The sequence below is a fragment of the Nelumbo nucifera genome, chromosome 2 (genome assembly GCF_055504915.1).
Source record: "Nelumbo nucifera cultivar China Antique chromosome 2, China Antique-T2T, whole genome shotgun sequence".
Lineage (NCBI taxonomy): Eukaryota > Viridiplantae > Streptophyta > Magnoliopsida > Proteales > Nelumbonaceae > Nelumbo > Nelumbo nucifera.
In genome coordinates this window covers 104,410,312-104,436,169 of record NC_142650.1, presented here as the reverse complement: position 1 = coordinate 104,436,169, position 25,858 = coordinate 104,410,312, and the positions used below count along the sequence as shown (strand labels likewise).

At 39.8% G+C, this 25,858-nt stretch overlaps 2 protein-coding genes across 3 annotated transcripts in view; one reads left to right on the top strand and one right to left on the bottom strand.

Annotated features, from left to right (window-relative positions):
- Positions 1–16,343: 16,343 nt before the first annotated feature.
- Positions 16,344–17,024, bottom strand: LOC148802700 (uncharacterized). Its single transcript, XM_088897957.1, has 3 exons — positions 16,839–17,024; positions 16,696–16,737; positions 16,344–16,613 (listed from the first exon to the last, which is right to left on the bottom strand). The coding sequence occupies exons 1-3, from the start codon at positions 17,022–17,024 to the stop codon at positions 16,344–16,346; spliced, it is 498 nt and encodes a 165-aa protein (XP_088754083.1).
- Positions 17,025–21,021: 3,997 nt separating this feature from the next.
- The window catches only part of ATCS (Citrate synthase family protein), a 56,337-nt gene continuing 51,500 nt past the window's right edge, over positions 21,022–25,858 (top strand). The window contains exons 1-7 of one of the 2 annotated variants that reach the window (XM_010267609.3): positions 21,022–21,608; positions 21,932–21,998; positions 22,203–22,259; positions 23,431–23,472; positions 23,997–24,062; positions 24,248–24,313; positions 24,455–24,568. In XM_010267609.3, coding sequence (XP_010265911.1) covers positions 21,948–21,998; positions 22,203–22,259; positions 23,431–23,472; positions 23,997–24,062; positions 24,248–24,313; positions 24,455–24,568 — 396 coding nt within the window. In that variant the 5' untranslated portion in view covers positions 21,022–21,608; positions 21,932–21,947. Of the gene's footprint in view, positions 21,609–21,713; positions 21,749–21,931; positions 21,999–22,202; positions 22,260–23,430; positions 23,473–23,996; positions 24,063–24,247; positions 24,314–24,454; positions 24,569–25,858 lie in introns of those variants that run through there. The other variant, XM_088897390.1, reaches the window with a different exon arrangement.

The window sequence follows — 25,858 nt, the reverse complement described above, 5'->3', positions numbered from 1 at the left end:
TTTTATTATTTTTTATTATTTATTTATGACATTAAAAGTTGGCACATTTAAGCCAAAAGTTGAACTGTTTATTATTAATTTTTATATTTCATATTTGGTTAGTTCCAAATTATGTATTTTATTTTCAATATCAATAAAAATAGTTATTGTTTACTACACATATTTTTAAATTTTATTAATCAAAATATATTATATGTGACTATTTTTTCCACATTTTTCGTAATTTCCTATATTTATTTCTATTTTAAAAATTTTATTACCTAACTTTGGCTTCATAGGTTGATCAATTTGATCAAGTTGGTTGAATTGCTTAGCCACTACTTGGATAAAAAATGGTTTTTGATGAGGAGTAATTTGGCACGACCTAGTAAATAAAAGTCACGTGGACACGATCTGCACGTTGGATGACAACTCAGCAAGGGGAGCCTAGTCAAGCGGTATGCGGAGCTTGGCGTAAAGTCACTTCGACAACAGGTCACCTCAACGTAATACCACATCGGCGGCTAATCAAGTTTGGGGCCCAAGAACCGAAGTGACATGTAATAAATCCCAGTAGCTTCCCAGCAGACTTCAGATATTGCGGGATCATACCGCATAACAACAAGCCTTATCTTCTCCTCGTCCAAATCGGGCGGCGATAATGAAATTCATTGACTGATACGTTACTCCCCGATTAAGGCAGAAACGAATCTCGTCCATTCAGACCGCAGATCTTAGAACTGTTCTAAAAAACCCGCAATAACTCAGCTATATAAAGGCATCGACTCCTTCATGGTCCAGGTACGTGCGATTACTTGCATCCAAGATCTTTAGCACTCTGATTCTAGCTCGCAATCATGACACAGTACTGACTTAAGCATCAGAGCGACCTCGTCGGGTTAACCGCCTCGGATGCTCTAATCCTTTGTCTTGCAGCTTGGTCCAGCTCACTACATGACTAAGGTCCAGATCATCCTTCAGCTACGAGATTCCAGATCGCGCATCATCAATTGGCGCCGTCTGTGGGAACATGATCGAAAGGTCACCCCAATTTCTTTATAGTTTCAAACTCAGACTAAACCTCAATGGCATCCTCCAGCCACAACGGTATGGGTAACATGAACATCACTAGGGGGCAAGAGAAGTAGATAGTCGCTCCACAAGGACCCTCGGTGACAATCGGCCAGTTCACCATTCCTCTGACCATATCTGGAGTCCCATCACTGTCCACACCCCATGCTGCCCAACAGGTGAGTGTCCCGCTCCCCCAAGTGAGCACCACATTCTCGTAGTGTTCCGTGATTCCCCCTGGGATTGGACACTCCGAGTTTAGCGACCTCGTCCAAAGTGTCCGAACGATGCAGATTCAGATTCATCAGTTCTAGCAATAATACTTTTATCAACAGTATTTCCCACCATTGCAACCAAACCAGCCGGCGAACAACCAGTGCCAGTCTCCGCCTCGCAGGGAGAGAACTTTGCAAGTACTGGCCCCCAATTCGGGGAGAACCCCGCCCTGGGGTTTTGTAGGTGACCGACGTACTCCCCCTACCTCTCGAAGAGAAAGCCCGAGGAATAGACCCGAACCCAGCCAGAAATTTCCCATGCGAAGCACTTATCCGAGGTCCGAGGTGCGGGCTCCAAGAGAGACCCCTTGGTTCCTCGTAGAAGCCAGCATCGAACACATGATGAAGATGAGGCGGCGAGAAGAATCTCTGAACCATCTCGCCCTACTATTTGAAGTAAGATCAAAGTGCCTAACAACACAGAGACCGGCAGTACAAATGTCGCTCCACCGAAAATGCAGTAGCGGCGACGTTGCAAGACTCATCATTCATCAGCAAGAAATGATCTAGCAGCAAAGCCCAACCATCCGGCTGACCAAGGTTAAGAAAGAGAGGAGGTGAGCTTGATAGCCAGAAGAACAATGCCTGCTCTTTTGAGCCGGCCTTCTCCCCTGAAACCCGAGCTCCTAGCAGCCTCGATGTGAAAGATTTCAAGGTCCCACCACTAGACAAGTACGATGGGTCCTTTGATCTCAATGATCATGTGGACACATTCCAATCCCAAATGCACCTCGCCGGGGCCGATGAGGCTTGTATGTGCATGGCTTTCTCCACCACGTTCAAAGGAGTAGCTCGAACCTGGTACAGAAACCAGGCGCGGGGTTCCATCGGAAGTTGGGCGCAATTCACAAACATGTTCATGGCCCACTTCATCACTAGTAAGAAGTGCCTGAATTCACAGGAGAGCCTTCTGAACATGGTGCAGAGGGAGGGAGAGTCAATTCGCAACTATATCAAACGTTTAAACGAGACATGCCTACAGATATCGAACCTTGACCCAGCAGTACGTCTCAGTGCAACACACAAAGGCATCACCCATAAAGAGTTCAAGTGGCACGTTGTAGCCAACAAACCAAAAAACATCACCGAATTCCTCCAGTTGGCAGACCAGTTTATCAACACTGAAGAGGAAAAAAACCATAAAACTGACAACTAGACAGGAGAGAAAAGGAAAAGGGAGGAAGAGGGGACGAGCAACAAGAAAAGAAAGAAAAGTAAGTCCCCCAAGCGAAGAAGCAAACCCCCGACCACGAGAAGCAAATCCCCCTCACGAAGCTACAGGTTGGGTCGGCGTTCTAGGACCCCTCCAGTCGAGAGGACGAACTACACCCCCTTGAACACGAAGCGAGGAGAGATCTTAATGGCAATAAAGGATTCCCTTATCGTCAGATGGCCACCCAAACTCCACGGAGATCCAACGACTAGGAACCCAAACGTCTATTGTCACTTTCATCGGGACCATGGTAACAGCAAATAAAACTTTAGAAACATTCGCGATGAAATTGAAGAGCTGATCCGTTGTGGGTACTTGAAAAAGTACATTCTACACGAAGAAAATGAGCAAGGGAACCGACAGGGAGATCGGAAAAAAAATGCCCCAAAGAGTAGTAGACAGAACAAATAGCCACCTCGCTCGCTACTAGAAGAGAGACCAATCCACGGAGTGATTTATATGATCACCGGGGGATCTGTTGTAGCGGGGTGCATAGTGGCGGCTGGGAGAACATCATTCCGAGAGCTAAAGCATTAAGCAGAGAACCCACTCAAACGACCTCGGATTGTAGAGCCGATCTACTTTACCGAGGACGATGCCCGCGGGATCTAGTACCCTCATGACGACGCCCTGGTCGTGAAGATGGTCATCAATGACTTTGAAGTAAGGCGGATCTTGGTGGACTCAGGTAGTTCAGCAGATATTCTCTTCAAGGAAACCTTTGACAAGCTACAATTACAACAGAGCAACCTAACATCGGCATACGCCCCACTAGTAGGGTTCAACGGAGAAGAAGTTAGGCCTATAGGTCGTGTCACAATACTAGTGGAGGCGGGCACGTGGTCGAATATTGTCCGGTTCGAGCACACATTCCTGGTGGTCACTACTCCATCCCCGTACAACGCAATCATAGGACGGCCTATTATGCATGTTTTACGCGCAGTAGTGTCGACTACTACCTCGCGATGAAGTTCCCAACAGATTGCGAAGTGGGAGTAGTACGAGGTGACCAGCTTGAGTCTCGGAGGTGTTATGTGGTTGCTATTAAAAGAAAAGCAAAGATAGTAGAGGACATCGAACTGGAACGACCGGCAGACTGCAGCGAGGAGCGAGCTGCCCCAATGTAGAGACGGTCCATATACCAGTGTCTGAGACCGAACTGACTAAGACCCTCCAGATTGGAGCACTCATAAGTGAACCGCTACGAAATAAACTAGTAAGTTTTCTACTAGTCTGCGGCAGAAATGCCCAGAATTGACCCTCGTGTCATAACTCACAAACTGAATGTGGACCCTTTAGTTAGGTTAGTCCGACAAAGAAAATGCAACCTCGCCCCAGAACAGTGGAGGGTAGTCGATGTGGAGGTCGAGAAGCTCCTCGCTACAGACTTCATCAGGGAGGTCCATTACCCGAGCTGGGTCACAATTCCGATCCTCATGAAGAAAGACAATGGCAAGTGGCGCATGTGCGTCGACTACACCTACCTAAACAGAACCTTCCCAAAGGATTGCTTCCCCCTACCCAGAATTGACGGCCTAGTAGATGCGACCTCAGGGCACGAGTTGCTGAGTTTCATGGACGCCTACTCTAGCTATAACCAAATTAGATTGGACACGGTTGACCAAGACAAAACTGCCTTTGTAACCGAACTAGGGCTATACTGCTATAAAGTTATGCCCTTTGGTTTGATAAACATTGGAGCAACCTTCCAGCAACTTGTAAGTAAAATTTTTTAGCCTTTGATTGGAAATAAAGTGGAGTGTTATGTTGACGACATGGTTGTAAAGACCCAGTTCTTTGAATCTTTAATTAGTGATTTAGATGTTGTTTTCCAAATTTTAAGAAAATATAATATGAAATTAAATCCGAATAAGTGTGTCTTTGGAATCACTTTGGGAAATTTTTTAAGCTACATAGTCAACCAGCGTGGTATCGAAGCCAACCCAGAAAAAGATAAAGGCATTTATGGACATGAGTCCACCTCGGAAAAGAAAAGAAAGTCCAGAGGTTGACTGGCCGGGTAGCAGCCCTAAGCCGATTCATGTCCAAGTCGACAAGTCGATGTCTCCCCTTCTTTAAAGCCATTAAAAAGAATGAGACTTTCGAATGGATTCAAGAATGTCAGCTCGCGTTTGACGAGCTCAAAAGGTATCTAAGTACCGCCCCAGTTTTAACCCGACCTGAGGAAGGTCAGGTTTTCAAGCTGTACCTCTCCGCGAGTGATGAGGTAGTAAGCTCAGTACTAATTAGTGAGGTAGACCGGTTTCAACAGCCCATCTACTATGTAAGTAACGTACTGCAAGACGCATAGACCAGATACACCGACATTAGACCTGTTCATGGGCCGGGCTCAGGTCGGGCTTTCACTCTGTGTTAACAGAATTTTCTAAGGCCCGAGCCCGAGCGTGGCCCGACCATCGGGCCTACAACTTGGGCCCGAAGCCCGGGCCTGGGCCCGAGCCCGAGCCCGAAATTTAGCCCATACTGTTAGCGGCTAAATATATATATACAGAGAGAAAGAGATTATAAAGAAAAGAATAAAAATGTATATATTAAATTATAAATATATATTTTAATAAATATTATATTATTTATATATTTTATATAATATATAAAATACATATTATATATTTTATAAAAGATATAATGCTGAGTCGGGTCGGACCGGGTTTTTTTGACAAATTCCGAGCGGGCCGGGCTTTTTTGACAAATCCCGAGCCCGGCCTGAAACACAGTCGGGCTTACTGTGTTAGGCCCGCATGCCTAATTACATGACCACGCCCGACCGGGGTGCGGGCCGAGCTGGGCCGGACCATCGGGCTACCCGGCCCATGAACAGGTCTACCCGACATCAAGAAGTTGGCGTACACGCTAGTGGTAGTAGCTCGAAAATTACGCCCCTATTTCCAAGCCCATACCATTGTTGACCTTATGGACAGACCTCTGAAGCACATCCAACTTAAACCCGAGGTGCCCGGGAGGTTGACGAAGTGGTCCATCGAGCTCAACGAATACAACCTCTGGTTCGAGCCACGACCAGCGATAAAAGCCCAAGTCTTGGCAGACTTCGTAGCAGAATGCACGTTCAGCGCACCGGCCCCTGAACTGACTGAGCCCGCTCGCACTTCAGAGGCATCAACTAGTGCGGCACCGGTCCCGGTCATAGCAATACCGACTTGGGACGAGGAGCCCTGGATCCTCCATGTTGATGGATCGTCTAACCAACGAGGAAGCGGAGCGGGACTGATACTGTACGGCCCGAGTGAGGTGAAGCTGGAGTATGCTCTCTGGTTCGGATTTGGGGCATCGAACAACGAAGCGGAGTATGAGGCGGTAATTATCGGGCTCAACATAGCAAAGGAGATGAGAACGAAGCACCTCATCGTCTGCAGTGACTCTCAGCTAGTAGTTAACCAAGTCAATGGTGACTACGAAGCTTGTGACTTGACCATGGAAGCCTACTTAACCAGAGTCAGAGAGATCCTACCAAGCTATCGTTCCAGCTTCATCAGACAAATCCAAAGGTCCGAGAATGCTGAGGCCGACGCCCTGTCACGACTAGCAAGTACGAGTGACAACATTATGTGGATTGTGTACATAGAGGACCTACCTCGGCCCAACAATCTCAGAGGGGCAAAAGAGGTCGCTCCCGTGTTGCAAGCAGAACCGAGCTGGATTGACCCACTCATTGATTATCTGCTCCACGGGACCCTACCTTAAGAACGCAGTGCATCTTGGAGGGTATAGCGACAATCAACCAAGTATGTCCTCATAGATGGATGGCTATACAGGAGATCATTCACGCTCCCCTACCTACGTTGTCTGCGACCCACAGAAGTTGAGCTTGTATTTCGCGATGTCCATGAAGGTCTATGTGGAGGACACCTGGAGGGTAGAGTCCTTGCCCAAAAGGCATTAAGGCAGGGCTACTATTGGCCCACAATGAAAGCAGACACACTCGAACTCGTAAGGAAATGCGACAGGTGTTAATGGCATGCCAACATCCTCCATCAACATCCTCGGTCCATTTCTGCTGGCAACCAAACGAGAAAGTTTTTAGTCATGGCAGTAGACTACTTCACGAAGTGGGTCGAAGCCGAACCATTAGTTAGAATTACAGCCTGGAACGTGCAAAATTTCTTTTGGAAAAACATCGTATGTCATTTTGGAATCCCCAAAATCTTGATTTCAAATAAAGGAATCAATTTGAAGATATTAAATTCTAAAACTAGTACGCTGAGATAAGGATTCAGCAGAACTTCACTTCGGTAGCACATCCACAAGCAAACAGGCAGACCGAAGTAACGAATAGAACCATCCTTCGCAGGTTGAAAGCTCGTCTTACACGAGCTGAAGGGTTGTGGGTGGACGAGCTACCTAGCGTTCTTTGGGCCTACCGGACTACAAATCAAGACAGCGATGGGTGAGACCCCCTTTAACCTCACATATGGTACAGAAACGGTGATCTCGGCAAAAATTGAAGTGCCCATGTTGCGACTTAAGGCTTATGATGAGCAAACAAATAATGATGAGCTCCGTACCAACTTGGACCTTGTAGAGGAGGTTCGAGGCCTGACCTACATTCGGATTGCGCCATACCAGCAGAAATTAGCTCGGTACTATAACGCCCAGGTCAAGAAGCGGCAGTTTTGTATGGGCGATCTAGTCCTATGGAAAGTTATGGTACCTGAGCCCGGCGTGGGGTAAGCTTAGACTGAAATAGGAAGGTCCATACCGTATAAGACGGGTGTACGGGGAAGGCACGTATGAGCTCGAGACTTTGGAAGGGAAGGTAGTACCTCGAGAATGGAACATCAACAACTTAAGAATGTACTATATATGAATCCACAACTCCAAATATAAGTCACTCATGAAATCACCAAACTGGTCAAATAGACGATGAGCTGGAGAGAGGACCATAAGTCACTCCCAGAAGCCTAAGGGCTATAGTGTCGAGCTGATAATAGACCTCAACACGATAAAAGCTTAGTCACCTCTGCGGTATAGGCAGCATAAAACCCAGTCGCTTTGGCATGGGCAAAGCAAAGTGACCCAGGCATAGGTAGGTCAGGTATGTACCCTGCAGTGTCTGTTCACTCTAGCATACAATGCGATTAGATTATTCCTACTATTGTCGAGTTCGCCAGATTAAGAGAAATCTATACTTAGAAAAAAGTTCACTCCTATATAGTTTAGCTCGCCAACTCGGGAGTAATCTACACTTAGAAAAAATTGCACCCAAAGATTGCAAAACACTTGTATTTCATTGATAAAGAACAAGTACAAAAAATAAAAAAAAAAAAGAAGAAGAGAAAGATTACACTTAACCGAGCTCGGAGGCTCGGAACATTGAGCATTACAAAGGGGGGGGGGTCCAAGAAAAGAGGCTTCATTCTGTTCGGGGCTCTTCATCCTTATTGGAGATTTTGACAGGAGGATCTATCTCCATACGATTCTCGGCAGCACTGGTTTCCTCTTCCTCATCATCAAACTGCTCGTCATCACTCTCTACTTCGGAGTCCGGATCCTTGGCGGCTTCGATGGTCATCTCCTTGGTGATCTTCGACATGGTTATGGCACTGAGGTCAAGGAGGGGAAATTCACGCTGAGTCAACCACCTGTTGAGCTTGAACCCCTTCCGGTAACCCGTTGTCCCTACCTCGGCCAACCTTTCCCGAAGCTCCACTAAGGACTTGTACTCCTCAACTACCTTAACCTTGGCCTCCTCCATCGCCTGAAGTAGTAGTTCGGTTCATTCCTTCACGTGGGCCTCGAGGTCCTCGACCTCCCCCTTCAATGCTGTTTCACGCTCTTCAAGATCCTTCTTCTCTGACATCAACAGTTAGCATCTCCTTTTTAGCTCGTGCATCATTCTTCAGTTGGTTGATTTCGTTGCGAGCTAAGTTCAGTATGGCGTGGGCATTTAGGGAAGACTCCTCGGCTTCGAGAGCTCGCTTTAGGTTCACCTCGAACGGATAAGCAAAGGCATGGATGGAGGAGTTCACCTGCCAAGAGAAGAAAACAAGTATCAGTATACAAAAAATCTAAGTACAAGACAATTTGAAAGACAAGTTCAAGAGCATACCACCATACAGTGTGTGGCTGCTCGGGCCCCGAGCTGAGCAACTGGCAAGTCGGCCCAATGAGTGATATCCTCAATGAATACCGCATCCTTGCTCTTGAAAAGGCCGAACTTCGGAGTCAAAATGCTCCGAACTGGAGCATCGTTGTCCGAAGAAGTGGCGGTTGCTGGGATGGGCTCTGAAGACGTAGTCTCCTCGGGCATGTGGGGTGGGGTGGCCTTGCTCGAGTCCTCCTCGACCAGATCGACTACGGGAGGCTGCTCGGGCTCAGGAACGACAGCCTCAGTTGTGGCTGCTTCAGTCTCGATGTAAGCCTTTTTGGAGGCTCTCTTCCTCTTCTTCCCCTTCTTCATGCTCCCGAAGAGCTCATCGGCAGGGATGTCATCCATGGCAGCTGCGATAAAGAGCTAAGTCAAATATAGTACCGAAGTAAAATGAATAGAAGAAGTATAGCAAATAGCGACCTAGCAGGAGGACTTAGGCTGGCCTGCACGAGCTTCTTCTCTGTCATGAAGTTTTTGAACTTCAGGCCGAGCTCTGCCCAAGATATGACCTCCTCCTTTGTCTTTAGGTCCAGTCTAACATCGAGCTGCCCTCCAGTGAGTCGGGAAGGGCCACCCCTTGGTGTTGCGGACCATGAAGTAACGCCTCTTCAAGGCCAGGGCCTTATTAGGGAGCTCGTGCAACAGTTTGTACACAGGAAGAGGAGACAAGTAGTAATTTTGCCTGTGCTCGAGCAGAACGCAGGACAAAATTTTCTTAATGGAAAGGATCGAAGAGAAGATGTTGAGGTCAAGGGGGCGGTTGTAATCACGGAAAAGAGAAATGGTCCCTACGATATTCCGGATAGAGTTTGGGTGTAGTTGGTCTTTCGTAATGCTAAAGAATTTAACGATCTCAATTATAAGAGGGTGAAGTGGAAGACGCAGACCGGCTACAAGCTGCTCCTCGAATACCACAATCTCGTTGTGACCATGATCCCAAGGAAAGTTGTCAAAGGGGAAGCTATATACAAGGTCGTCAGGGAGTCTGTATCGGGCTACTAAGGCTAGGAGTCTATCCGCCGTCATTATCGACGTGTCGAAGTTGTCTGGTAGCCGACCTTGATGTGAGGTGGAAGCTGATTTACCAGAAGCTTCTCGCTCTCGCCGAGGTGAGTCCACCTCAGGCAGACTGAGGACCGCGTCCTGTCCTGAAGTGACCACTTCGGTAGGACGAGGATCCACGGTCTGAGACGAGGTACCCACCTCGGCCCCAACAGACTCGCCGCTCCCATCTAGAAGACTATCTAAGCTAAGGCTAGACATATTAAAGGAAATGACAACGGAATCTAAAGGAAAAAAGCGAAGGAAGGTGGACTCACTAAAAGGAAGACCGAAGAAAAGGAGACGACCTCAGGCCTAGAAAAGACTGATACCGAACTCGAAAACTTGAGCGCGACCTCAAAGATTGTGGATTTGCGGACTTGTGGTGAAGAAAATGGGCCCTTTGGCCCCTATTTATAGCCAATATATCTGGGAATCAACGGCCAAGATCAATACGATCCGATGACTCCTACGAAATGGCTTGACATCCGACTTGTGGTGGATTAGCGCGTGTTTTGACGTCCACGGAGTTTATAAATGGCTTGACGTCCGCGCATACTAGGTACACAATCTGGGTTACTTCTTGGTTGAACCGAACGGTCGAACAGGTCCGACCAGTGACTCCCTCTCCTCATCACCTAGATTTCGTGCCAAATCCACCTAAGCTCGTCATGAACTCCTCGCGCCGGGTTGGAACCCCTACCACAAGGAGTGGGGGGCAATTGATGAGGAGTAATTTGGAATGACCTAGTAAATAAAAGTCACATGGACACGCTCTGCATGTAGGATGACAACTCAGTAAGGGGAGCCTAGTCAGCGGTATGCGGAGCTCAGCGTAAAGTCACTTCGGCATAAAGTCACTTTGGCAACAGGTCACCTCGGCGTAATACCGCCTTGGCGGCTAATCGAGTTCGGGGCCCAGGAACTAAGTGACATGTAATAAATCCCAGTAGCTTCCCAACAGAGTTCGGATATTGCGGGATCATACCGCATAACGACAAGCCTTATCTTCTCCCCGTCCGAATCGGGCGGCGATAATGAAGTTCATTGGCTGATACGTTACTCCCCGACTAAAGCGGAAACGGATCTCGTCCATTCAGGCCGCAGATCTCATAACTGTTATGGGAAACCCGCAATAACTCAGCTATATAAAGGCATCAACCCCTCCATGGTCCAGGTACGCGTGATTACTTGCATCCAAGCTCTCTAGCACTCAGATTCTAGTTTGCAATTACGACACAGTACTGACTTAAGCATCGGAGCGACCTCGTCGAGTTAACCACCCCAAGTGCTCTAATCCTCTATCTTGCAGCTTGGTCCAGCTCGCTACACGACTAAGGTCCAGATCATCCTCCAGCTAGGAGCTTCTAGGTCGCACATCATCAGTTTGGTTTTTCAGTCAATTTTAAAATATGTAGGTTTATATTGTTAAAATATTGAAATACATCTAATTAGTAGCATTTATTAGTGAAAAATAACTTAAGATATATGATTTAATAAGAAAAAAGGGGATTTAATACCTTAAATATAAGACTTAATGAGAGGGGATTAAATGAGGTGGAAAGTAATAATTGAAGTGACATTTTCAACCCTTACCATTAAAGATGGATTAAATACACAAATATACGCATTTTATACAGTAGCCATTAAAGTTATAATAAAATGACGTTTATACCCTTTTCAAACAAAGAAATATAGGGCAATTTTTGTCCAAAAAAAGTTTCACATTGCATTCACCCTTTTATATATAGTATAGATATATACACATGCATACGTACATACATATACAATTAAAAGTATGAATGATGTACATTTTTTACTAAAATGACCTTATCTTTGAATTTGGCCTTACCTTTATTTTAAGGGCATTTGAACTGGTTTTCACCTCATTTAATTTAATTTCATAAAGTCTTATATTTAAAGTATTAACTCTCACTCTCTCTTTAAATCCTATATCTAAGGTATTTTTGTATATAATAAATTATACTGATTGGATCTAAATCCAAAAAATTTTAATTAATAACATAAATATATTTTTATATTTAAAATAATCCCGATAACAAAACTATTATCCTATCCAAGTGGTGGATTAAAAAATCAACCATATAGGTCAAATGGGTTAACCCATGATGCCATAGTTAAATATCAAAAATTTTAAATTGTTTTTTATTGATGATACAAATGAAACACAAAGTTTAAAACCGACCTATAAATGAAATTATTTTTTTGTTTAGTGTCAATAAGTTAATAGTTTAACCCTTTGGGGTCAAATGTATCAATCATTTATGTCGTAATTAAATAATAAAAAAATAAGATAAAAATGTAAAAGAAATAACATATTTGGACACATATCTAATATTATATATCCATCATATTAAACAATAAAGTGTGATAAATAAGAATTATTTTTATACACATAAATACAAAAAAAATCGTGGAAAGTTAAGACACATATTATTAGTATCATCATCATCATATTTAAAAGTTGCCATGTGCAAAAGCACGCGCACATTTGCTAGTAAAAAAATGGTTGAACTAAGTACAATGTAAGGTTTACATTTCTAGACTCTCAACCACAGTAAAAATTGAATATAAAACAAAATAGCCAACAAAACTTCTATAATTTGAAAATTAATGAAACAGGGCATATTGTTTATATTTATACTCCTTTAGAATGTGTAAATGTGTATTTGATGTTTCTTTGTCTTTTATGAATAAAATACCACATTATTAATTTTCCCTCATTATATTGTGACTTTGTGAGGGAATATGTGTTTGGTTGTAATGTAAATCTTTTGAACCGATGATGCAAAATTATGGTAATGCAAATGATTTGGGTGTAAATTCTGATTTTTTTTTAATGTGTCAAAATTTACCTTATTTTGTTTTATTGCAATACAAATGAAGTAAAATAAGACATGAAGCATAATAAATCAATACCTAACACAAAATTAAACCAAAATCTTGCATTCTTTTCATTTACAACTTCTATGCATTTGTACTAGTGCAGATAAAATTGCACTGCAACAAAATGCAGCTGAGTAAGGACGAAATCTTAATGGGTAAAATGACAATTTGGGTTTGATAACAAATACTGATTTATAAGTACTCCACTATTACCTAAAGTTATTTGATGATTACACATATCTTCGCATTGTCAAATAGCATGCTATCACATGACATTTTTAGCCTTTCATGTCTTTGGTTCAATAGCCATATCTTTAATTTACTTGCTTGTATGCCATTTGGTTCAAGTGAAAAAACATTGAAATAGGACATATTGAATATGATCTTTTTTTATCATATATTGAACATGAAAGATTATGGGCAATATTGGTAATACATAAGTTGGGATCTGATGGCATTTATGGATGGATATTCATGTACTTTTTGTCTTTTGACTTCTAACTTGAGGAGTAATTGCAATCTTAGAAACATGGAATGGGATGCATTATTGTTGGGATCCTCAAGGATGACATTTGTAGTTTTCAAAATCTTAAATTGGTATATGTTGCATTGAAGGAAGTTGTCTTACCTTCCTAGACAAATCTATATGGTTGCATTTTCATTATTGCTCGGGGTGATTTGGATGAATAAGGTTGTGTTTGGTACCATTATTGTTTCTACCTGAAATGTTTTGAGTTGATCAATATAGATTGGTGAGAGATATTTGTTGTTACATGTTACGTGATAGTTCATTCAATTAAAATTATTAGACTTCACCCCCAATAAACACCAATTTGATGTTTTTGGAAACGACACATGCATTTTTAAGGTATGCATATTTCAACCACAAATAGCCTCAAATAACAATTGTAGGCCAATTTATTTTGATTAATCTAAAACATTTCAGGTAGAAACAACAATGGTACCAAACACAACCTAATTTGTTAGTTCTTTACAACATATTTTTGTTTCTTGTTGCAACTAAATTAACCCTAATTTTATAATATGTCATTATTTATGATGATGTCAATATATTAGTTGGCTTTAGTTTACATTTAATGCCCATTTCAAAGGGTTTTCACACAATGGCTTCTACCTTTGCAAGGTGGGCCCCGTACGGGAAAGCTCAGAAGCCATGTTTGATGAAAACCCCCAAAAGCCCAAATATTGCTTTCATTGAGTGAACAAATTGAGGATTTGTTTGGTTCGAGGGAATACGAGCCTAGAATCCCATTCCCATTCTATGCAGAATGTGATTCCCCCATATGGGGGAATGGCAATTCCTGACTCTCCCCCATGGAATGTGATTCCCATTTTGATTTTTGAGCTTTATTTATTTATTTTAACAAAAAACACCCCCTTCGTTTCAACCCTAATTGACCAAAATTGTTGAATGAAGAACTCTTTATATCCTTCAACCTTCATACTAACTATTGCCGTCATTGCCACCAATCTCATCTCCGGCGAGGTAAGACCATTGTCGACCATCCTTCTTCTTCCTCCTCCTGCTCCTCCTCTTCCTCCTCCTCCTCCTCCTCATCTTCTTCTTCTTCTTCCAAATCAATCGGCCTTCTTCTTACTCCTCCTCCTAATATGGTGGTTTGTTTTTCAGATCCGCCCCTTTCTTATTCGGATCCACCCTTGCTCTAATTCATTTTGCAAATATGCCCTACTATTTTCGTTTTACAATCCGCCTCTTGCTTTGGTGAGACATAACTTGCTCTGTAATTTATTCTATTAAAGTTACATAGTTAGATAACTACTAGACATTTTTACACTTATGCATAATTAAACACAATAAAGATTTCACGTCACAACATCTACATCTAATTAGTTCATCATCAATGTTGGTAGCAACAACTACATCAACAATTATCTTTTCCCTTTATCAACAACAAACAACTACCCAAAAAATAGAAAAGCATATCGGTCTACAATTACAAGTAGTAGTATTTGGTATTTGGGTTTTGATAGGGTCACCTTATGTAATAGTTCTAATCCAACTTTTATATAGAATTGATAAGAGAAAAAAACCGCTTTGTCATATACATTTAATTTTACTCATTTGTCAAACAGTTATCCATAAGAGAGATTATAAGTGATTGGATTTGTTGAGTCTAAGCCTAAGTTTCAATTCATAGTTAGAGATAAAGTGAATGAGAAAGCAATGATCCAATGGTGGAAAAGAGCTCAAACGATTTCATTACCTTTGAATACATTTATGGATTGAATGAATAGAAAATAATAATAAAATAAAGAGAGAATCTCTCAGTTACAGTATGTTATTTTAGAGCCAATTAATCACTTATCTTGCAAATATTATGAACATTTGATGAAGATCTTGTTGGGATCATAGCTGATCTACAATTCAAAGCTACACAAGCTGAATCTGTGCTACTTGTAGCAACTGTTGCATTCACTAGTGGCATGAATGAAGACGGTGTTGAGGGGGGCTTAACAAGAGATATGCCAGACCCAGAACATCAAATTAGTTGCAGGAAAGTGAATGAGTGAAAATGTGTTGTTACTAATTGTGGTATAACTTTCACTAGCAAAAAAAAACAACAATAACAGGAAAGAAAAATCCAAGACAAGATACCACATGGACCTTCTCGAAGTGAAAGACAAGATGCCACCTGAAATCCTTCCCTTCTACATGTGGCTCTTGTAGTGAACGATAGGATGCCACATCCTTTTCTTCACAACCATGTTGCTATGAAGAATTTATTCCATATATCTCCATGGTCAATAGATTTATTTTCAGTCTTATTAACACATATACCCATCCCTGTATTGTGTATTGTTTCTATGGTGTTCATGTAGTTTAGAGATGGACCTTTGCATCTCTTGCCTTCATGGTGTATTGTCTACCCAAAAAAAAATGCATTGTTTAGTTTCTTTTTTTCTTTTCTCTTTGATGAGACATTTTTTTCATAATTTATTAATTTATTGTAATATTTTTTTGGTTGCTGCTATGCCTATGTAATGGATTGGGCCCGTATCAATGTGTCCATTTAAGCTATGTTTGGTTTGAAGGAAAGGAAGGGAAGGAAAAGGTAAGGAAGGAAAGAGAAAAAAATTTTCCCATCCATTGTTTGGTTAACCAATGGGAAAGGTAGGAAAAATTAATTTTCCCTTGTTTGGTGAGGCAAGGAAAACATATGGAAAATTAATAATCATGAGTTCCACAACTATTATAAATGAAATATATGCTCATAATTAGCTATTTCTTTAACCAATATCAATTCCAAAAGGATAAGAAAATGCATATCAATATTTATAGAAGTATATCAAAATTGTCATGCCTAGTCAATCAAACAAAATGCCCATAAAACATAGTTCAAACCATTTAAAATTTTTTTACCAAAATTATCATGTCAAACTATAAGGTAAAAGTTGTTAAGCTCATAGGCCCATATCAATTATGGATTGCTAACATCAAAACGGGACTCCTAGCTTCATGACCAACCAATCCTTCCTCAATTCTGGTATAATCGCATAAAATATCGAGGCATAAAACTGATCCTCCGATAAAAATCCAATTCCTTCAACAAAAATGATGTAGATATTCCCTCTAAGCTTATAGCATCTCAAAAGAGAATATCTCTATAGAACAAGCCATATCCATGTTCAACAGCCTTTGCGAGTTTTCCCAAGTTTTCTACAATCTCTCAAAGTTTTTCTTCAATTTTCAGTTTCCTTTTCCTTTTGATGATGATGGTGGATCTATTGCTCCTTCTCGTAGTAAGGAATCTCCAATTTCATCATTAATGCCATCTGAGGGTGTGGGAACTTGACCATCAGTACCATGAGTCACAGAGGCTGAAGTTGCTTCACGTCTGTTCAATTCCTTTGCAGTAAAAGCTCCACTCCTTGTAACTTGATCATTTCCACAAACAAATACCAAATCATCGTAGTTATCAATTTTTTTCCTACGATATTGTCTCGCCTCCGGATGAGACTATGAAAAAAGAAGGCAATTCATCAAATTAGACAATGATAACAAAAGAAACATAATCTAAGCATTATATAAAATCACATACCTCAACATAAGAATTCCAAACCTCAGGTTCAACATCTATTGTCTATGTTTGATCATTCCAACTAAAGCCACTTTGATTAAGAATAGATTTTAATGTGGCAATTTTTTTTTTATAGTCTTCAAGCGATTCTTAATATGATCAACATTACAATCAACCCCAAATTTAGAACCAATTGCTCTATTTGCATCTTTATAAGTAGGGCCCTTGAAACTTTTATCAACTTTGTTCCCAAGATGCACTTGTTGGACAAGTGCCTCAATTAGACAATTGTCCATTTCTAGGGTCCAAGTCATGTTAGGCTTATGACTACTTGATTCCAGTCCTTCCATATCTAAGATATAGCAAGCACATAATAAACATGTAATAAACCTAATATAATAGAAATTATGTCAAAAAAAAAAATCAACACAAAGCAATGATTTTCTAACAAATGCAAACAAAGATAATGTGACAATAGTCATTGTTTACATAATATCATTTTCAAATAAAAAAAATCACAAAATTCAAATTAACACCTTCTTCGAGAGTGTTGTAATTGGTAATGTTCCCACATTTTTGTTATTATTTCTTTTCTTAAGCGAGTTCTTTGTCTCATTGCCTCATTCCTACTTAAACGATGTGAATGTCTTCTTAGTTGTCTCTCATCATCTTCTTCCTCGGGTTTAACACCATCTTCATTACCTTACTCTGATACTCTATTTCCTGCTTCTTGATCGTATTGCCTCATAATGAAGTCATATGGATTCACACCCATCACGTGGTTATTTAAGATACAACAAGCATGTGCAATCACATTTGTATATATATATATACAAAGAGGGAGAGAGAGAGAGAGAGAATAATAATAATAATTGTTTTGATTCTTATTTTTTGTATATAAAATAAAATAATTTTATATGTATAATTTTTTATAGATGTGTGTCTTTTATATAGATTAGTTTTTTTTTTGAAAAGCCCTATGCAAATGCACTTGGCCATATGTACCCTTTAGGGGGCATTTTTGTTTTGGATTTTGAGAGGGGAGGGGACCAAGAAATCCATGTTCTTTTTTTCAGATTTATGTGGGGACGAGGGAAAGTTTATTATGCTAGGTATCACTTGCCTAGGTAACTGATACCTACCTCCTAGGTGGGTAAATAACTTTTCCACCTGAGTTGAAAGTTCACAACACTTGAACGGGACAAAAATGCCTTTTTAATAATGAATTTTTATGGTTAAAATGGTCTTTGCCTTATTTACATGGGTAAATGCACTTATCTGGGTAAGTCTTTTTTGGGTAAATGCACTTACCTGAAAAACACTTACCCAGGTAAATGCACTTATCTGGATAAATAACTTCGAAAAGCAAACGGGGCCTTAAGAGTATGATATAAAATGCACCATTTAAACTAAAATGTACATCATATTTTTTTTAATATTCAATTGTATATCATATAAAGTCAATTAAATATCTTTTTCAATGTACTTTTTGGCTTAAAAGTTGAAATGTTAAATATTAATGGTGACACATCATTATCATTGCATGTTTGCTCATTAGAGAAGTGTGCGAAGTCCAATCACACATGCGTGCGCATGGCTACAATGGATCAATGCTTATGCAAATTTGTCTGCCAAACTGATGTGTCTTTCATAAGCCGCTTAGAACCTTTTAGAAGACATCAGACCAAATGAACTTCACAGTTCACACTAAAGGCCTGCCAATGCAAAAGATGACCCTACACTACTATTTCCTTTGGCAAAGCTGAACTAATAATGATAAACCAAAAATTATCAAACACTATGACTTTGGAGTTGAAATCAGCCCCCCACAAGATAGTTTTGCACAACGTTCCACAGCACATCCCCGCCGTGTAGTGGGAACATCTCCCGATGATGCCTCACCATTTTTGGTACTATCATCGGGAGATGTTCTCAATAGACAGTGGGAATATGCTGTAGAATGTTGTTGAAAACTATCTTGTAGGGGGCTGATTTGAACTCATGACCCCGTAAGTGGGGGTATATGAATTGATGCAACTAGAATTGGAGTCGGGATCTTCTCCTCACAGAGTGTGCTTCACATCAACCTCATAGAATGTCTTTTTAGCACTTTCAAAACATCTCCCATGTTTGTACTTATTATTCATGGAGAGATGTTCCAAGACACTCTGTGAGGACTGAGGAGCAGATCCCAATTCCTAGAGTTGACCGTCAATCAAAGGCTAACACGTGGCATTGAGATAAAAGGGCATAATGGTCAAGTTGCCACACCTTAGAGTGTGACATCATACCCTCACCAGGCTCGGACAGTGTGTGGCACTCCCTTTGATAAATTTGAGTTTAGCTTGAAAGTTCAAACAATCAATCAAACTTGTAAGTTTGAAACCGAGATATTGCACGTGAGCCTAAAATGGACATATTAACCTTGCTTTTTCACATTGGAAATAAACAATAAATATCAATTATTCTAATACAAAATCCTATATAAATTGAACTAAAAAATTCCCTGGTAATTTTCATTAAAAATGAAAATAAAATAACAATAACTATTAACACAAAACTTGTATAATATAGTCATGCCTTCATGTGCATATTAAGTCAATAACTCGTCATAATTTAAATCACCTACAATCAACATAAATTTCATTAAATTAAGCTAAAAATACTTCATAACTTGAACAAAATATATAAACACAAAACCCAACTTCAAAGTACAATCCATTGTTCAAGCCAACTTAAACTCATCGTAACATATTCTTATATTTCACATTTTTTTTTTCATATATATCAAGTTAGGCTTGTGAGCTTGAAAAATTAAATGACCTTATCCTAAGATCCAAATTTAATTAGTATTGAACTTAATCAAATTTGAGCCTGAACTATTTAATTAAAGCCTGATTCCAGTTGGAATAAGGTTTAATTAGTTATGATTGTAATGTCAAATATATACCATATATAAGATTGTGGGTCTTGGAGTCCAATCTGGAATGGCCTGGGCCAGTAGCCCAGTATTGGGATGGAATGTTGGGCATTCTCAGTTAAGCCTACAACTTTGACCGGGTTAGCCCAAATCCAACTTGAAAAATGTCGGATTGGGGTTGAAATTTGAATTAATCAGGGATATGATTAAAAAGTATGAACCTGACATAACTTCAGATTTGGTGGTGAGGCTCGATCAACCCAATCCAATCTAATCGAGCTTAGGTTCATATTGTTTTTTTTTTATTTATTTTTTTAAGACAGATTCAAATTCGTGAACATAAATATTAGGGTAAATTGCAAATAGTCACCAGTACTTTGGGGTTGTAACAGTTAACCCCCTTAACTTTGATATGCAACAAAGACCCCACCTTGCCCCGACTAGTTATCAGAATTATTGTTGAAAGAAAAATCATTAAATTATCCATTTTGAGATTCCACGGGCTTAGTTTAGGAGTATAAAATACAAATAGAGGGCAAAACTTTATATTCGTATGCATTTATACTGTAGATGTTTGTACTTATGTCTCAATTTGGAAAGAGTACAAATATAAATATGTCCAGTGTAAATGCATATAAAGTACTATAAAATATAATGTATTGCATTCTATATATTTGCATTTGTACTCCTTTCAAACAGAGTCTAAAGAGTATAAATACAAATATGTACAGTACAAATATATACATAATACCAGGTTTTGTACTCTATATATTTATGTTTGTACTCCTTCCAAACTGAGTCTGTGCTATTTCCAAACCGAGCAATGGGAAAAATAACAGAAGGACAAAGGCAACACTATGAATTAATGCTCAGTTTGGCAGGAATACAAATGCAAATATTAGAGTGTAAAACCTTATATTTTATATGTATTTGCACTGTTTGTAATCTTTCCAAATTAAGCCTAAAATGTTTTCCGCTGCTTGGCAAAATATGCTAACCCACATATCTTCCGGGAGATATTTCCAATGAAAGGCCTTAAAGGCTGTTCGAACGGACCTTATACTGGCTGAAGCCAAGTTACGTACCCTGATGACCACAAGGTGATAAAATGAAATGGTTAGTGAAGGATGAAGAGAAGAGTCCTGATCTCCTGCTCATACAAACTTTGCCCATGTCTATCCACATGACATCGCAGTCACACATGGAGAGTGTGTTGTGGGTAGATGTGGACAAGATATTATGGGTAGGAGATCCGGAGTCTGAAGAGAAGGTGGAGATGACTAGATGAAAGCTCATGGGCCGTCTGGGCTGTCTAGACTCCAAATTGGGCTTGAGCTTCTCAGTAACGGCCCACTAGGCCCAACGGAATTTTCACGGCCCAAACCAATCATGTCAACTTAGTCTGCTCCGAGTTTCCGACAGCGATTGTTACCGACGGAGGTTATATGACTCCCATCCGACAAAAGTATTTCTTTCTTCCGAAGCCAAAGGGAAAATAAATAGAAAAGGTAAAATGATAGGCGGAGGTTAGTCGCACGAATGCAGACGGGAATGTGTGTTCCCACCATGCTTTGAGGATCCGGCAAAGTCAAGTACGGCGGCGATTCCGCGAAGCCGTCGCCGGTCTACATTTATTTGCATTTCCAAGACACGTGGAATGCTGGTTTATATTTGGAAACTTATCAGAATTAGCTACCCAATTTGCCCATTTATTTGTTTTAATTTTCACATTTCCCTCAAACTAAATGTATCCGAATGACATGAGACTTAAGTAAGTAACCCTAGTACCCTAATTGGGACCGGCCTTATACGAGGTTACTTTCGATATTACAAATATGAATGAGGGGTAAAAGTGACATTTTAATCACGGACATTTTTCCGCTTGACTCTGCCTGTTTTTATTTTCCTCTGCAATTCGTTTGGTTTCTGTATCTGCCATTCTCGGGGAGGTTGTTCGCTGCTTTTGCTTTTTCTCTCTGCAATTCGTTCGCGGGCTCTCCTTCGTTGGTTTATTGTACGTTTCGTTATATTCTAAAATTTCATTTATTGAAGAAGATTTCTTTTTCTGGCATTTTGGTCATGTTTAACTGCATTGATTATGGAAACTGGATTCATTTTCGTTATTTTCTGCACTCTTCTTATGCTAGAATCAAGGTTGCTTTCTATGAAACCCTAACTTTAATTTTCAGCTACTCTGCATAGTCTGATTTTCTTTATCATTGAATAGAACCCTGTCTCGTTCTCCGTTGCTACTCTACTCTTTTGAAGTTTCTTCTCCGTTTTTATATTTTGGAGATCTTTAATGTTCTAAAAGAGGATCTTGCTCCGTTTGTGTAGGGAATTTTTCTGAGCAATGGTTTTCCTCCGAAGCGTTTCTGCTCTTTCAAGGCTCCGATCTCGTCTCGTAAGTACTGTCACGTGGATGTCGAAATGCTGTTTTCTTTGATTCGTTACGGCGTTTCTTATTAGCCTTTTTAATCTTGAGCCGCTTATGTAGTTAGGGCAGTGCATATCAAGAGTTGATCATTAAATACTGCGATGCTGGCCTTTCTTCTATTTTCCGAATTTGCCATGCTTGTTTATTTACTTATTGAAGTTACTGTTACAGGTTCAACAATCTGGTCTCAATGGTTCTGTTAGATGGCTGCAAAGTTCTTCAGAGACCGTAAGATTCGATCTATCTCTATAGACCTTGATGTAAATGCGTGCATTTTTGGTTCAAAAAACGAAGAAAGCACAAGCTTCATTGATTTAAGTTGATTTATCAACGTTGTTCTCCTTTTTTTTTTTATATATATCAAAGAATGGAAATTTTGGACCATTCGTTATGGATTTCTTATAAGCACAAGTTGACTTTTGGAGAAATGATTGCTGTCATTTCATATTCTGGTGGTTAAATTGGGATTCAACTGCCTCAAATTGGATGATATGTCCTTGCATCCATGGACTTTGTCAATTTATTTTACTTTTCTTACTTAGTTTGTATCAAGCAATAGCAGGACCATTAGGTGTTAAAATTGTCATTATAGTGAAGCGTCTCTTACCTGTAAAAAACAAAAGTAAAAAAGAACAAAAAGTGTCTCCTAGTTGAAATGGTTGCTATCTTACTAACCACTATTCCCCGTTCCTGCTCAAAGAAAATAAGGAAAAAAGAGAAGGAAAATGAAATGAAGGACATTTGTGAAATCATGGTTCCATCAATTTCAGCCCTTAACATGCAACAAAAAAAGCTTCACTGTCTTGGTGATTCCTTGAACCATTTCTTAAATTGATTCCTCTTTGAAAATGTGAAATGCTACTTAGGAAATACTTCAGGAGATGGCATAATTATAAATTGAGTAATTGATAGAAACATTGAATGTGAAATAAATTTCTTTAGTTTGCATGGGTGTAGGATTCAGTGTACTCTCATTGTTTTGCTATTATTTACATGGTAACCACGATAATTCACAGAAAGAAGCCATGCATTTATAGTTTAAAGGTTGATACTTTCAGCTGGTCAATAACTACAAGGATGTAAATTTTCAGCACGTATAGGTTATCAACGACTCCCCCTTCCCCCTTCCCCCCACCCCCATTTCTTCTATTAACTTTGAAGCTTATCTTGGAAAGTTGCAATATACTAGTATTTCTAGTTATTCATTTGCGTTCTCTATAGGTGATCAATGAGCCCCCACCCCATGTTTCTTCTATTAATGTTGAAGCTTACCCGGAAAAGTTGCTAAAGACCAGTATTTCTAGTTGTTCGTTTGTCTTCTGTATTCCTATTTTAGTTTTCTTATTTCTTTTTTTTTTTTAACTGAATTTGATCATAAAATTTGTTCTTTATCATGTAGGATCTTCATTCTCAATTGAAGGAATTGATTCCAGAACAGCAGGTTTGTTAGTTCTTCTATGTATCTAACTCATCTTATATACTTCTATGTATTGTACTTTTCATGACAAAAAAATTAAAAAAAAAGTTTTGTTTTCAAGAGGTGTGTCTTGAAGTTCTTGTTTTGAATCATGAACTTGGATGATTTTGGTATCATACATAACCTATATTGTTTTTCCATATAACATGATGCAGTTTTACAATTATTAAATATAAATATAGTGCACCACGTTCATTTTTTTTTCTTCTGGAAGATAATTGAAATTATATTAAAATGCAATTGTCCAACATGATAACTATTATGTTTTGTTATTTGTTCTCCTAGAACCGTTCTCATTCTCCCTTAAAATGTTTTAAGACTTTTCCTAGTTAAACATGGAGTCTTTTAGGGTATTAAATGGTAATATGTATATTGCAACATTTAAGGGATTCTCATAATATTTGTGCTGATTAGTTAAGTGCTTTCAAGATCCGAAATTTAATTTATTTTTCTAGAGTTTCATTAGCTCTATTTTTATTCCATTTCAGGAGCGACTGAAAAAGCTGAAAGCAGAATGTGGGAAGGTTCAGCTTGGGAACATTACAGTTGACATGGTAAAAATACTTATGTTGGTTTTATTGTATCTTCTCAGTAGTGGCTATTGGGAAGAAAAATGTTACAAGTGCAGCTTCTTCGTTTTCACATTTTTTTTAAATAAGTTTGTGTTGTAAATCTTAGAGAACCATATATTTGTTTATGTGTCTTCAACTTAAATTATCTGCCTCTTGTAATTTGGTAGGTAATTGGTGGAATGAGAGGAATGACAGGAATGCTTTGGGAAACCTCTTTACTTGACCCAGATGAGGTATACTTTTTATTTAGCTATTCATAAAGTTGTTTTTGGGTTACTACTGGAAATGGGATTTTTTGATATATTATTTTGCTGTATTTGGTTTTACTTTTGTACTTTAGGTTGGAAAATTGAATTTTCTTTCTTGGGTTTTAGGGAATTCGCTTTAGGGGTCTATCTATTCCTGAATGCCAGAAATTATTACCAGCTGCAAATCCTGGGGGAGAGCCTTTGCCTGAGGGCCTCCTGTGGCTTCTTCTAACTGGAAAGGTAATCTTTGTATGATTTCCTGTCTCTTCTGTCATCTTTAAAAGGATATTTATTCCAATAATACTCTGTTCAGTTTTATCATGAAGATTTTCTTGGCAAAGAGATCTATTGGTTGGATGATTATAAAGTTCCAATCTACAAGCTTACTTGTTTCAGTTACTATATTACTTCTTGTGATCCAGTTTGCAAATATTTATTCCAATAATACTCTGTTCAGTTTTATCATGGAGATTTTCTTGGCAAAGAGATCTATTGGTTGAATGATTATAACGTTCCAATCTACAAGCTTACTTGTTTCAGTTACTATATTACTCCTTGTGATCCAGTTTGCAAACAAGCATGATAAATAGAATGACAAGGATTGGGAACTTAGGTCAAATTTTGCCATGAGAGATTTTGTGGGTTAGATAAAAGCTCCAAATTTCTGCTACGTGTTTTTTTTTCCTGATAAGTGAATAGAATTTTATTAATAGTCAAAGATATAGAGAAGACAAAATATATATAACCAGTACAAGCTTCCAAATCATCCAAATCAATGCAGTGTGAAGGCTTCTCCACATGGTCCTTCCCAAGCTAACAATTTCTTCAAAATCTGAATCTTGCAGATCTGTCTCCTCCTCGAGGAATAACAGTTCGGTGTTTAAACTACCCTCTTCCAATATATCTCTTGGCTTTTGGAGATCGATACTTCCCAAGCTAACAGTTTCTTCAAAATCTGAACCGGAAACAGCAAAATCTTCATCGTCTGTCAATCTTTCCGAATCAGAGTCGAAGACCTCACTACTCTTCACACTCCTGGGATTACGGCGATCCTGTTCCTTAATCGGCAACTTCTTCGAGGGTCTCCACTGTAACGAGCTGGAGACCTTCGCTGAACTATCTTCTTCACCTAAGTAAGCACTGTCTTCAACAAGGTCTAAATCCCGCCGTTTTCTGCTTCTGTTATTCTGCCTATCCAAGGGTAAATGGTTTTCCTTCTCGGTCGGAAGCCAATGTAGCGACGAAGTGGCCGAACCTGCAGCTGGTGCGCGGAAATGAGAGGAGGGGCTAAAAGGAGAAGAAAATAGATGGTTTTCACCATCTATTGGAGGCTCCCCCTTCCCAAGCGCGTGTGACTTAAGTGAGTCACGTGCCCTCTTTAAGTGAGGCTTGATCTGGGCCGACTTAAGAGGACACGGCCCACTCTTGGTTTTTTTAACAGGCCCAACACATTTTTGAGGCCCACGTGTGCTAACTGGCACGTGAGGCTCAAGTTCACCCTTTTTTGGTTCGGCCTGGTCTGAAACTTTT